At 39.7% G+C, this 14616-nt stretch overlaps 1 protein-coding gene across 2 annotated transcripts in view; it reads left to right on the forward strand.

The window, feature by feature from the left end:
* The first annotated feature begins 525 nt into the window (after nt 1-525).
* mdn1 (midasin AAA ATPase 1) overlaps nt 526-14616 on the forward strand; it is a 43951-nt gene continuing 29860 nt past the window's right edge. For both annotated transcript variants that reach the window (XM_057352372.1, XM_057352373.1), the window contains exons 1-32: nt 526-793; nt 1200-1426; nt 1886-2110; nt 2288-2395; nt 2506-2914; nt 3050-3181; nt 3299-3402; nt 3535-3649; nt 3750-3925; nt 4763-4844; nt 5018-5113; nt 5952-6064; nt 6896-7044; nt 7139-7199; nt 7688-7899; nt 8078-8181; nt 8607-8751; nt 8859-8955; nt 9069-9182; nt 9342-9489; nt 9602-9709; nt 9947-10098; nt 10448-10626; nt 11264-11472; nt 11740-11886; nt 12021-12162; nt 12608-12742; nt 13381-13519; nt 13672-13810; nt 13923-14053; nt 14162-14300; nt 14454-14583. In XM_057352372.1, coding sequence (XP_057208355.1) covers nt 698-793; nt 1200-1426; nt 1886-2110; nt 2288-2395; nt 2506-2914; nt 3050-3181; nt 3299-3402; nt 3535-3649; nt 3750-3925; nt 4763-4844; nt 5018-5113; nt 5952-6064; nt 6896-7044; nt 7139-7199; nt 7688-7899; nt 8078-8181; nt 8607-8751; nt 8859-8955; nt 9069-9182; nt 9342-9489; nt 9602-9709; nt 9947-10098; nt 10448-10626; nt 11264-11472; nt 11740-11886; nt 12021-12162; nt 12608-12742; nt 13381-13519; nt 13672-13810; nt 13923-14053; nt 14162-14300; nt 14454-14583 — 4663 coding nt within the window. In that variant the 5' untranslated portion in view covers nt 526-697. The remainder of the gene's footprint in view (nt 794-1199; nt 1427-1885; nt 2111-2287; nt 2396-2505; nt 2915-3049; nt 3182-3298; nt 3403-3534; nt 3650-3749; nt 3926-4762; nt 4845-5017; nt 5114-5951; nt 6065-6895; nt 7045-7138; nt 7200-7687; nt 7900-8077; nt 8182-8606; nt 8752-8858; nt 8956-9068; nt 9183-9341; nt 9490-9601; nt 9710-9946; nt 10099-10447; nt 10627-11263; nt 11473-11739; nt 11887-12020; nt 12163-12607; nt 12743-13380; nt 13520-13671; nt 13811-13922; nt 14054-14161; nt 14301-14453; nt 14584-14616) is intronic.

Consider the following 14616-nt stretch of genomic DNA (forward strand, 5'->3'; position numbering starts at 1 on the left):
TCTAAAAGAAATGTCATTTGTTCCGGGGGTTTAACGGGAAAATGAAAGGATATTGAATGATTATTAATTTTATTTGAATCGTATTAGCGTAGCAGTGTTGTAATAAACCGAAACATTTTATTTATATTTTATTTGTAAACCCATTGAAATGTACCAAATAATCCATCATTAAATTATTTTTACAAAGTCAGTGATGGTTTGTAAATTGTAAACTATACAAACTAAATATTAATACACACTGCAACAAATGTATATTATAAAGAGCTGTCGTTGCACGCTTCAAACATTAAATAATGAACTCAAAGGCAATTTTCTTTGGGTCTCAAAATGTGACCAAAAAGGTTACACATAACTGAGTAAAAATGCCCTTTTTCTCATATGAAATCACGTTATTTATATTTAAATAGATCTTTAAAAACCCTTATGACAAAATTGACAAACAAGTGTCTAGCACAGGGGGCGCGAGCTCAGCAACACACGTTCGATCAAATGACCCGGATGTGATCTTCATTTACTCACATGTGGACAGGGATTTTAACACTGACGGGAACGTGCTTTCTGTGTTGTGATACGATCTGGTCAGGTCAGGGTGTGATGAGTCTTGCGGTTCCCATCACGTAAAATATTTGGATTATTGAAATCATTACCAGCCACAGAGGCATCGCTGGAAATCCCTGTGTTCACGACAAATGAAAGAATGGAAAATCTGGATTTGAGCCTGACATCTCTTAGTGCAATCTCAAGACATATCGATAAAAGTCATAACGAACTCAGCAAGTATCTCACAAAACAGGTGAGACTGATGCGCTTCGTATGATCTGAGCACTTATTAGAACCGTTAGAAGAGGTTGTATCGGTTTCAGACATGACTAGCACGACACGAGTGTCACGCCGTACATCCCACGTTTCTGTACCTGACATGTGGCATGTTGTTTATAAAAGTATTGAAAGAATTGAAAATATGTCCCTAAAATATTAGTATTTTGCATACATGTGTATTTGGCGATTTCTTTGTTTTGTGCATTATGCGTTATTTTGTTTTCTAATATTAAAACATGCTGTCGCAGTAATAAGTAATAAGTCGCCGGGTTATTTCGTTTATTTAACAGATACAGAAACAACACTCATTCATTTTTGCATACATCTTGAGTATTAGAGCCTCTTACACTGAAGGTACAATTTTTTTTCTCCTCCTGTAGAAGTGGACTCAGCAGGACAGGCAGCATGTATTGGATTGTCTTGCTCAGCTCTTATTGGAAAAGGAATACACACTCTTCATCGCTCGACACATGCGGCCACTGATTCTGGACCTGTTGGAGAGAAATGTTGAGAGGATCAAAGTTGAGGCTAGGTTAAATCATGACCTCCATGAGCGCTTGTGTGTGGCTCTAAGCAAACTTCTAAACATCAGTCCAGATGCTGAAACGTAAGTTCTGGCCAGGTTAAATGTATCACAGCAGGGTTCCCACATACTTGAAAAATCTAGCAATTGCAAGCCTGGAAGAGTCATGGAAATGTTTTAAGTCTTAAATAGTTATAAAAAGTTATCTATTGTGAATATGCATTTTTTACTCTTACATATGTAATTGGTGTAGATATAGCTTTTGTGTTGAGGAATACTTGGAAGCCACAGTGATGTCCGAATTGTGAGTGAATCATTATGTTGAGTTGTGTCTTGAATTGGTCACATAAATAATATACATATTTTACCAATAAAATCTATGTTGAGTAATCTCAAATGTCTGGAAAAGTCCCATGACTTGCCCAATTTTATGGTCAAAAAGTGAGACAACACTAGCACAAGTTTATGTGTTACCGACCGAGTTACTATTACAAAATGTCTAGTCATGTTGTGTCGTTCTAAAATGTATGTTTTTTTTCACAGGTTTGCGACAAGGTACTTCAACGGTGCTCCACCTGTTTTCCAAAGACTCTTCTTTACCAGTGAGGAGTCTGCCTCCATTCAGTATGGACCCAGAAGGATGAAACTACGGGACCTGATGGGGGCCACCCTCCGCTTCCTCCAAAGTGACTGTGAGAAGTTCCGTGTCCTCTGGGACTGGAGTGCCTGTGTTTCACAGCTTCTCACCAGTGATGTCATGGTCAGAAGGTAGGCTACTGATAAAGATTATGTTCTGAAACACATTTGGCTATTTTTTACAATTTGCAGAAAGATTAGTAATACTATACTAAGTTTATTAATTATTCATAACCCTTCAAATTTCTTTGTCATTTTAATGTAATTTTTACCAATGTATGAGGTTATATTTTATGTGCTTATTTTTAGTTACACTGCCCAGTGCCTTGCCCTGGTGTCCCACATGACAGACAACCAGATAACAATCTTTTTGAGAAAGGTTCTATCTAGCGAAGAGATTCTGCATCTGAAAATGAAGTAAGTTTGAAAAAAACAAAGAATAACAATTTCCTATTAATCTGAGTGAAATTTTGTACAGTACATTTTAAATCACAATATCTTATGCTACTTGCTATAATTCTTTGTAGGTCACTTGAGGAGACTCAGCAGCTGGAGGTTGCAAAGGCTTTAGTTTTGGCCAATCAGGGTTCAGTAATATGGCGGAAGGAGAGAGCAAATAAGGCCACCCGCGGTCAGCTGATGACAGAGGACCTAACACGGAGCGTTACCATGGTCTGTGGGGTGATTCTACCCAGACGGACCCCTAGACAAGGGGATCAGAAACAGACAAGTTTAAGTAACTTGGTGTTGGTGGATTCAACCTGTCAAAATCTACGGCGACTCGCCATGGCGGTGGCTTCCCAGAAGCCCGTTCTTTTGGAAGGCCCCATTGGATGTGGAAAAACCGCTCTCGTTGAATATTTAGCTGCTGTTACTGGACACGTTAAAGCCCCTGACATCCTGAAGGTTCAGCTCGGAGATCAGACAGACAGTAAGGTGAGATGTGCTTAACTGTTCTTTGCAATGTTTCATTTTTATCATATTTGAATCTCTTTTTTTTATAATTATGAACATCATTTTTTCACATTATTTATTAGCGCATGATTTTCATGACGTTCCTTCTTTCTGCAGATGCTGCTAGGCATGTACCGCTGCACAGATATTCCTGGGAAGTTTGTGTGGCAGCCAGGGTCTCTGACCCAGGCGGTCTCCAAAGGTTACTGGATTCTGCTGGAGGACATTGATCATGCTCCTTTAGATGTGGTGGGTGCCAAATGTTTAAAAACATGGAAAACGTTCTTTTTATTCCTTGAAGTGGTTATATGGTCCAAGATCCATATAAATGTGTATGTGTAAGTGTTCCTGTTTTTTGCTCAATAGATATCCGTTTTGCTTCCACTTATGGAGAACAAAAAGTTGACAATTCCAGGGCGTGAGGACTGCATACAGATGGCCCCATCGTTCCAGTTCTTTGCAACACGAAGGTACAATCTTTTGTCCACATGCGAATATATTGTATGATATATATATATATTAGTATCCGAATTATCTGTGAGAAATATTCCTCTTTGCTATAATAATTTTTCACTAAATAATTTCTCAAATCATTATTTTAGAACGTTTTATAGTGGTGGAGCTTGGCATCGACCACACAACACACATGCAGCACTTCTAGACAAATACTGGAGTAAACTGCAGATTGGCAACATGACCAGAGAGGAACTTAAACAGGTAAGATTTCCCTTTAGAATACATTTATTATCTGTGTATGTCCTTTACTCTAAATTTGTTTTCATTTGATCTCTCTCCCTTTGTTCATGTCACTCTTCAGGTCTTAATAAAGAGGTATCCTAACTTGGCAGTGGTGGTTGATCGTCTTTTGGACATATACTGCCAGCTAACAGGAGACAGACACCAGGCCAGCTCCAGTCTACAGGGTCCTAGTGGACTCCAAAGCACATCCGATGAGCACGCCTTAACACTGGAGGGCAGAGGTCTCTCCCTGAGGTAAGATGTCACTAAAACTCGATCTACATTAATTAGAAAAAAAAATTGTTTATGTTTTGGCTTTATTCTATGTACAAAATTGAAAAACATATAGCGTATAGCTTGAATTTGTGTTACGTCATAATAATGAAAGTGTCTAGACATAAAAGTGTAAAGGCCTTTGCATATTTCAATGCATTGCAAAATTTCAGACTCGTCAGTAAGAACAGACCAGTTGCTTTGAGTGATGTGATGGTCAGAATAGCTTTGGGGCAGGGTCGTGATGTTTCAGTACAGGTCTACCCATCCGTTGTGTAGTCGGGCTTCAGGCTGTTCATCATTCCACTGAACTGCTGCACTCGATAGCACATTGATTTTCTGTTCTGTTGTGGAGCCCCAGCCAGAGACACCGTGTAGAAGTCATACCTGGACAAATAATTCATGTAACTAGCTTTGAGTAACAGATATCATGTGCTGTTTTTCAATATACATTGGGATGGTTATATACAGTACATGGTGTGGCTTGGGTTATGCTATTTGTTGTTTTGTTTTTCGATTTGTTTTCGTTTTGTTTACTTCATTCACTATTGTTACGTTACATTATATTCAGGATAGCTAGGATCATCCTCTCATTCAGACTCTTGTAAAAGTGTGTCGGGTGACCTTGTAAGATTATATATATATATAATATATATATATATTCCTTCTTTATTAAACCTGCTACATAATCACAATATTTTTCAGTGATTTTCCGCAGTTTTAGTAATTCTGGTAATTTAATGTGAATCACTTTTTCTGCATCTGTAATGTGTTGGCAAATGCATGATGGGAAATGTTTTTCTTTGTCTAAAAACACAGGGACTTGCTGAAATGGTGTGAGAGAATCTGCTTGAACTTTGACAACTCTTCTGCCTCCACAGCACAAAATGTTTTTCTGGAGGTGAGCTGGCAGCATTATTCCATCACTTGCATGATTTTTGTAGTTAAGCCCTATTTTAGGGTTTAATTGGTGGATTGACAACTATATTTGAATATCCAGACCAACCTGACACTGTAACTGACCAATGTCATGAGATTGGAAAAAATGCAAAAGTAATTCTTTTTTTTCTTCAGGCTGTGGACTGCTTCACTGCCATGCTCTCCAAACCTGAGAGCAGACTCAAGATGTCAGAGATCATTGGCAGCAAGCTCAACATATCCAAAGAGAAGGTGGGAAAGTGATTCCACAAATTTAACTTGGTTTTTAAACAAATAGTCTAGCTTCAGTCACATTCACAAACATGTATCTGAATCTTCCAGTCTTAATAAATAAATTTGACCAAGTGTTGCTCTTTACTGATACAAATTGTCATAGCATGTGTAATTACTGTGTAATGTTACAATAGCCGGGTTTCAATCTAAAGTTGCGAATTTAGCTTATGCGAAAAATTGCGAATGCATAAAACATTTGCGAATAAGCACCGTTTCCATCCAACTAGTCAACCGTCACTTCCTAATAAACTGCCACTAAATATCAGTAAGAAAAGTAAGAGAAGCCACTGAATATAATCATTTCATATATATTAATACTTGCGCAAGTATTACGATTACGAAACACAATAAATGCGGTGCTTTTGTGGATGCCTGCTGTTTGGGAAACACAGTCGTGACAGTTCTAAGAGGCAATTACAGAAATACTTGACGACTTTGCTCAGGCATTTAAGAATGACCATAACAACATTTCTGATGCTGTGTAACAAGATCAGTACTCTGTTTAGTCAGGTTACGCCCTCTTGTAGTGCAGTTACGTGACTTTTTGGAGGAATTCATTCGGCAAATGCGTTTACATCTCCCATTATTCGCATTAACCCTTTTTCGCAAAAATGAAAAACCACCTCAAGCGAGCGTAAAAACTTTTTTGCGAATTAAGAGTTTTTAATTAGAAATGTGCCATTTCCATCATTCGTTTCTGATGCGAAACCTCCAAATGCGAATTAAAAAATGGAAACCCTCTTATAGTTATGATGTTACAATGTAATATAGATCATGATTCCATTTGATGTTTTAGGCCCAGCACTTCTGCCAGATGTACCTGCCTTCCATCACTGTGACAGAACTGGAGGTCATGGTGGGTCGCCAGATGTTACTTCGCAAGCAGAGCATCGTGGTGCGGATTAACATGTGAGTTCTCAGAGCCGTTGTTTTAAACCTCTACTGATTCTGATGTTTATAAACTCTTGCAAAGTTAAAAAACAATAAGTCAGAGAGAGGGTTACTTTACCTCTACATTTATTTATCAAGTTATATCTTATATAAATTATAAAATTATACAACTGTATAAGTTGAGTCATGTCATTTGTACAGCCAATGTGAGTTAGACATAAAATATTATTGGGTGCTTGCGTCCTTCCTTGCGTCCTTTCTTGCGTCCTTCCTTCCTTCCTTCCAACTGCAAAGTGTGTTTTATTTCTCCCTTATTTTTCTAAGGGGTTTACGGCAGGCACATAAAGATGGATACTTCAGTGTTGACTTTTTCTTGGGTGCTTCTGTCATCACATTCAATGTGGTCTCGCATGTGACGTCTGCCTTTCTCGCTTCTTGATTCGGGTGAGGCAGAACTCGATTAACTGAGAGCCAACGAGGCTTTATGGCAGCTGTCACCTTCCATTTACCTCATAACACCATGATCACGTCCTTGCATCCTTCCTTGCGTACTTGCTTGCATCCTTTCTTTCTTTCTTGCTTGCGTCCTTGCGTTCTTCCTTGCGTCCTTCCTTGTGTCCTTGCGTCCTTTAAGGGGTTTACGGCAGGCACATAAAGATGGATACATCAGTGTTGACTTTTTCTTGGGTGCAACATCCATTCTTTCCTTTCTTTATCAACAAGAGACTAAAATGGCAAAAATATCAGTGTTGGACTAAAACGACTTTTTTGTAGATTATTGATCTGGAACTGGAACAAATAGTGAAGTTTTAAAGATCAAAATCATTTGCTGACATGTTTGCTTCACAGAGAAAAACAAACTTTCGCTGCCACTCGGCCCTCGTCTGTACTTCTGGAGCAGCTGTCGGTGTGTGTCTGTAGAGGGGAGCCGGTCCTGTTGGTTGGAGAAACGGGTACAGGAAAGACCTCTACTGTGCAGTATCTGGCTGGAGTGACAGGTAACACACTTGTACTACACTGACCGAACAGGTTTATCGTTGATCTCACTGCACTCATATGCTTGATTGTTCACTTCCTTCTCTGCTCCTCAAGGACACAAACTCCGAGTGGTCAACATGAACCAACAGAGTGACACTGCAGATCTGCTGGGAGGGTGAGTAGACTAGTGTATGTGATTCACAGCCACAAGAAGCTCTAATAACTGATTGAAAGTAGTAAAGCTGTTAGCCGGTAGCATTTAGTTGACTTCAGAGCCTCAAATCTGATGAGAGCCTGAAGTGCACAGTGATGTCATGAAAATTGTTTATCTGTTTTGGAGAAAGTGAGAGACCGCACATTTTAATGGTTGTTAGAATTCTGTCAATATTTTGGAGCTTATGAGTTTATAGCCTTAAGGCTAACATAACTATAGTAAATAGAAAGCAAAAACATTTTTTCTAAGTGCTAATTTTGATGTTCGTCACTATTCTTCATCTCGTAAATAATAGTGTGTCTAGTTTTATTAATGCTATTTGTTTAGTATAAATTGATCGGTTGGTGTTAATTGTACATTCAAAACAATCATTGACTTTATAAAGCTAGTGGAAGCTCTTTGAAAACTTTTTGTTTTTTATTAATGAGCTGTATTTTTGATGACTGAAGGTATAAGCCAGTGGACCAGAAGCTCATCCTCTTGCCCCTGCGGGAGGCGTTTGAGGACCTCTTCTCGCAAACATACTCACGAAAGCAAAACCTGACCTTCCTGGGCCATGTGCAGACCTGCTTCAGAGGCAAACGCTGGCAGGACCTTCTCAAGCTCATGGACCATGTGTGCAAATCGGCTCTAACCAAAGAATTACACGATAAACCCAACGGTAAGTCTGATGTGTGAGGGGGTGGGCTGTCTTGACCAATACTGATATTTAAATCACTTGCCTTGCAAATGAATTTATCTTGTTTTATCAATCAGTTGAGTGTCTGTCTCTTCTCTGTATTTTATAGTGTGAAGTTGTGTATGACGTGCTCGTATCTTTGTTTTTGTCTGTCTGACAGCTGCTCTGCTGCAGGAACATTGGGAGGCTCTTGCTCTTAAACTCAGTCAGACACAGGAACAGATTCGAGCCTGTGAATCTGCGATGGTCTTTGCTTTTGTAGAGGTAATTATCACTCTTTCGTCTTTTCTCCTGTTATTTTCTGTCTTGTTCACCTCACATAAATCTGATTTGGGCCCGTTTCACAGAGCCTAGTCCCAGAAAACGTTTGAGCTGTCGTAACTGCATACAAGTTGCTTTGAGATATTTTAAATATATCAGCGCCATTGTTTTGTCTCGAGATGGACACCAGGAATGTTTTCAAAAAGCTACTTAAATGTCCTAATTTAACTCGGGCCTTCCGGATTAATCTAAACCCTGTTTGTGAATCCAGGCCTTATTGTGCATACCATTAGGACTCACAGTCTACACTGTTAGATGCTATAGCATCTAATAGACTTTCACACAATTGAGAGTCGGTTTGGACACACGCGGTTTGCTGTCTGTTTGATATACCTGTCATGACTGAGGCATTGTGGGTACATCCACAGGGGACTTTAGTCCAGGCAGTGAAGAAAGGCGAGTGGATCCTGCTGGATGAGATCAATCTGGCTGCAGCAGAGATGTTGGAGTGTCTGAGTGGATTACTGGAGGGTAGCGCTGGGTCTTTAGTGCTGCTGGACCGCGGAGATACTGGTAAGACTGATCTGTGATCAGTTTCATTTTTACTGATTGAATTTGAAACTTCCATTTGAGATTGAAACGTATGCTGCAGTACTACAATTGATTGATGTTCTGTTTAGAGCCTCTAGTTCGACATCCAGAATTCCGTCTGTTTGCCTGCATGAATCCAGCCACTGATGTAGGCAATAGGAATCTGCCACTGGGCATTAGAAACAGGTAAAAGGGCCATTTGACATTTTTCTGGTATTCTTTTAACCCTTAATGTTACCAAAGTTATACATTTAAGAATATTTTTTGGTGAACTTAATGTGTTTGTATTTACATGTCAGATTCACAGAGCTATATGTGGAGGAACTGGAGAGTGAGAGTGATTTACGGATCCTTGTCTCGGATTATCTCAAAGGCCTCAACCTGAACAGAAGCATCATTCATGGAATCATCAGGTTTGATAATTATGATCAATTATAATCATTATTGAGGACATTCGGTGTCATGCGACATGTTGTCGCTAACCAAGGATTCCTTTTATAAGGATGCCAATTCCCCACTGAACCATTTTAATATTTATTCGGTTGTGCTACGATTTGTTTGTTTTTTCCCAGTTTTTATCTGGCTGTTCGTAAGGAGGCTCACACTCGGCTGGTTGACGGTACGGGTCACAAGCCCCACTATAGCTTGCGTACTCTGTGTCGAGCTCTGAAGTATGTGGCATCTGACCCGTGCTTCAACATTCAACGCTCCCTCTATGAGGTAATTTGCATGTCCTTGTTGTATTTCCTGCCTGTAGCAAAACATTGGGTTTCCAACATTTAGTACCTTAGCTAGATGATGTTAGTAATGAGGATGTTAATATGTTCTGCAGGGTTTCTGTCTCAGTTTTCTCACTCAGCTGGATCGCAGCTCTCACCCCATTGTGCAGAAACTGGTGTGTCAGTACATACTAGGAGGAAATGTGAAATGTCTCAAACAGGTAACTTTCTTTCGCTTTAGTTGGCTACTTCATTCATGAATAGTAATGCAAGTATAGTTTTAATGGCTAAATTGTAAACTAGTCAAAACAGTTTTTTAGGATTTTTGTAGCATCACAGTGGTCATGGGTTTGATCTCCATAGATTGATTAGAACATGTCTATTAAATACACTTTGGATGAAAGTGTCTGCCTAAATGCGTACATTTAAATAGATCTCATTACTGTTTCTCTCCTCAGCCAATCCCGCAGCCCAAAGCGCGTGTGTGTGTACAGATGGAGGAGTACTGGTTGAGTCAGGGTGATTTGGAGCCTGCTGTGGACTCCAGCTACATCCTTACACCTTCTGTCAAGCTTAACCTGAAAGATCTGGCACGGGTGGTGTCTGCCGGGTAGGAAACTAAAACTCTTTTTTTGTCCCAGGAGAAGTTCTGTAGATCAATGACTCTGTTGAAATGTATTACATATGCAGCATCTCTTTGTTTATCTATGGGAGGAAGGGCTAATGCGTAACTAAAGGGCATTCGATAGTAGTAGATGATGACTGATTTTTTTGTTTTTGTACCATGAGGCCATAATCATTCGAAAATATTTGACATCATAATCTGGCCCTGTTTACATCTTGTCCGTTTTCATGTTTACTTCATACTATAACTTTTATTGTTATTGTTCTTGAGCTCTCGTTTATTCAAGTTATGAATTGTTCTCGTCTCTGTTCTTGAATGTTGTGTGCATGATCAGCATCCATCCAGTGCTCATTCAGGGCGAGACGTCTGTAGGAAAGACGAGTCTTATTAAATGGCTTGCAGCTGCCACAGGAAACCAGTGTGTGAGAATCAATAACCACGAGCACACAGATATCCAGGAGTACATCGGCTGCTACTCATCGGATGACCATGGCAAACTTGTCTTCAAAGAAGGTAAAGAGCCTTTTTAAAGAGACTCGCAATTGTTAATATTTTGTTTACTGAATTTGTCTCAACTGGGTTATGAGACAACGATGTGTTGTAAAAAAATCATCAAATCATGAATATGTGTACAGTTGGGACAGAAATATAATTGACAAACGTCTTAAAGGGATAGTTCACCCAAAAATGAAAATCGACATCATTTACGCACCCTCAGGATGTTTCAAACCTGTATAAATTTCTTTGTTACGATAAACACAGACAAAGAAATTTGGAAGAATGTTAGCAATTTTCAGTTCTGGGACATCATCCACTACCATAGTAAGAAAAAATATATTGTATTTTTAGTTCTGTTGAACACAGAATGAGGTATTTTAAAGAATTTAAGAAAACAAACAGTTCTTTGGCACCTTTGTCTACCATTGATTTTTGTCTTACTATGTTAGTCACTGTAAATGACTAAAATCCTCCAGATAACTTTCTTTGTGTTCATCCGAACACAGATATTTATACATGTATGAAATAACACGAGTGTGCGTAAATGATGACAACATTTTTATTTTTGGGTAAACTATCTCTTTAATATTTTTTACTCTGTTTATGTTTGTCAAGTTTTTATGTAAACGACACATGTTTTTGTCCGCTGAAGGCGTGCTAATTGATGCCATGAGGAAAGGTTATTGGATCATTCTGGATGAACTCAATCTCGCCCCCACTGATGTCCTGGAGGCTTTAAATAGATTGCTGGATGACAACAGGGAGCTCTTCATACCTGAAACACAGGAAGTAGTCAAAGCCCACCCCAGATTCATGCTCTTCGCCACTCAGAATCCTCCTGGGCTCTATGCTGGCAGAAAGGTACTCCCTAACATATTGACTAAATTCAGAATAGCATACTCCTCTTACTTACAGTATCTATAGTTTATAGTATGTTTACACAATACACAAATGTCATGCATGCATACATAAATTGACCAGAAGAGCTAACCATACTTAAACACATGCTAAAATATTATATCCTACAATGCAGTGCATTGTGATCATGGGACGTAGTGAGGTCATGTGACCACAGATCAATTGTAAGGCAGTATTTCATTCCGATCATGAATGTTGAATTTTTTGTAGGTGCTATCGCGAGCGTTCAGGAATCGTTTTGTGGAGCTACATTTTGATGAGCTGCCCAGTTCAGAGCTGGAGAACATCCTCCATCAGCGCTGCAGCCTGCCTCCATCCTACTGCTCCAAACTCATCAAAGTCATGCAGAACCTGCAGGTGACCGTCTCAATACACAGCTGATCTGTTACTCCACATTCATGATGATTTGATGGTGTTTTATAGTGTTTTAGACACATTCTTTAAACAGCTTCGATGACTTCATGTAACGTGTGTGTGTATATGTGTGTCAGTCTTTACGTAGAGTATCCAGTGTGTTTGCCGGAAAACATGGTTTCATTACCCTGAGAGACCTGTTCCGCTGGTCTGAACGCTATAGGCTGGAGGAGCAGAATGACTCCTCACATGATTGGCTGCAGCATCTGGCAGATGATGGTAACATTGAGTTTTCTCATAATTCCAGAATATTGTACATTATAGTGTTGTCACGATACCAAACTTCGGTACCAGTCGGTACTAAATGTGACGATACTTGCATTTCCCGCTATCATTTTGAGCGCTGTTGAACAGATTATGAAAGACCTCTGATTGGCCATTGTGTTTCCAAGCTCATCGGATATGTCTTTGAACCAAACCCGGAAGCACGTGAAATGATCATTGCATCACACTCTCTACCGAGCGCTTACACAGATACACGCGGAAGCGTTTGAAAGTCTATCAAAGTCCAAATCAAACGTTTCCGCGTGTATCTGTGTAAGCGCTCGGTACCGACTGGTACCGAAGTTTGGTATCGTGACAACACTAGTACATTATGACTTTCATAATAAAACTAAAATAAAGTTACAATTATCAAAAAATTAATAAATGTTGTTTTTGTCAGGCTACATGCTGTTAGCCGGCCGTGTCAGAAAGCCAGAGGAAGCTCTGACCATCCAGAACATACTGGAGAAACACTTTAAACGGACAGTGAACCCTGATGTTCTTTTCTCAGAAGCTCAGGTCACCTCTCAGTTCAGTGAGTACACACTAGCGCAACACATTCCGGCATCAGATCGATGACTTTCAATTAGGAATGTTGTCCTCGCTGGTTGTTCCATTGCATTGTCCTGTAAACAAACACCAGTAATACTGCACAGGATAATGAAAATCCTTTAATGTTAAAGCATCTTGCTGCCCCTCGCTTTCCAGTGTTCATAATAGACTGTTATCATTGGGTGTGAGTTTATTGATTTGTATCTTGATGTGATGTTCTTTTCCATCTGTACTGATAAAAGAATTGAACAACAATGGTGCTTATTATACTGTACAACTCACTGAATTCTTTATTTTGATTGGTCATTCATGGTTACTGTTCAGTCTCTGTTTGCTACATCTGATTTATTATCTAATTAAAAATAAATAACTTTAAAGAACATTAAACTTTTCAAAGCAATAGGATTAAAAAGGAATAAAGACTCAATGTATCAATATGTCAAAAGACGAACTATTTATTTCTTAAATAACTTTTTCATGTTTAGTGTGAAATGTCCAGAAAATCCAGTGACTCTCTCCTTCTTTCTACTATCTATTTGCTAAACTCATTGTATAACTAATGGTCTGATCTATTGCTTTGTTTGGCTCAGTTTGGTATATTGATGGTTTGGCACTTTGCAGGCCCTTTTGTGGACAGTATTGCGGGTGTCCCAGAAGAGTTTGGCCATGTGGTGTGGACCCATGGCATGAGGAGACTGGCTGTGCTTGTGGGTCGAGCGCTTCGTTTTGGAGAGTCTGTCCTGCTTATTGGGGACACAGGGTAATATGTGATTAATTCATCAATAAATAAGCCCTTCCCCTGAAATCATAATTCGTGACTATGAGGTCTTTAATACTTTTGGTTTATTGGTAAATTGATAATCGGATAAGCAGAAGCTCAGTTGGCTTACCTTTTCTTCCTCTCAACTGAAGGTGTGGCAAGACCACCATCTGTCAGCTGTTTGCTGCACTAGCCGGTCAGAAGTTCTTCTCTCTGAACTGTCATTTACATATGGAGACGTCCGATTTTCTTGGTGGCCTCCGACCGGTCCGTCACACGGGAACCCAACAGGTACAACGCATTTCAAATTATTCCCCCGCTCTCAGATTGACCCTTGTTATGTATGCATTACATACTTTACATAAACTGTGTTGTTAATCTGACTGGATGTTTAACATTTTAGGCTGATGGCGAGGATGGACGTCTGTTCGAGTGGCATGATGGACCGCTGGTCCTGGCGATGAAACAGGACGGTGTGTTTCTGATGGATGAGATCTCGCTGGCTGACGACTCTGTGCTGGAGCGACTCAACAGGTTTGTGTTTTATAGCTGTTGTATAAAAGGGAACAAACATCAGTTTTTCAGCCACATGTAAATTGAAGAAGGGACTGTGTGACCATCTCGGGTTTGTGCTCTGTACAGCGTGCTGGAGATTGAAAAGTCTTTGGTGCTGGCAGAGAAAGGCAGCGGAGAAAATGATGAAGTTGAGCTCATCATCGCCAGGAAGCAATTCAGACTCGTCGCCACCATGAACCCTGGAGGTGACTTTGGAAAGAAAGAGGTCAGTGTTTGGAGAATTCGGTTGTGTCTATAAAATATCAATAGTCAAAGTGGTCCAATCCATTTGTAACAGTTAAATAAATAAATTGTTGTATCCTAGTTGCAAGGAAGCCGGTGGTACTGACCAGTTTTGTTTGTTTGCTTGTGTATATAGCTGTCTCCAGCACTAAGGAACAGGTTTACAGAGATTTGGTGCCCCCAGACTAACAGCCGTAATGATCTGATCCAAATCATCCAACACAATCTGCGGCCTGGACTGTCTCTGGACCAACGTGACCATCAAGGTGACTATATTTACATCAAAAACAGAGCAACCA

The sequence above is a fragment of the Triplophysa rosa genome, linkage group LG15 (assembly GCF_024868665.1).
Source record: "Triplophysa rosa linkage group LG15, Trosa_1v2, whole genome shotgun sequence".
In the NCBI taxonomy this organism is placed as follows: domain Eukaryota; kingdom Metazoa; phylum Chordata; class Actinopteri; order Cypriniformes; family Nemacheilidae; genus Triplophysa; species Triplophysa rosa.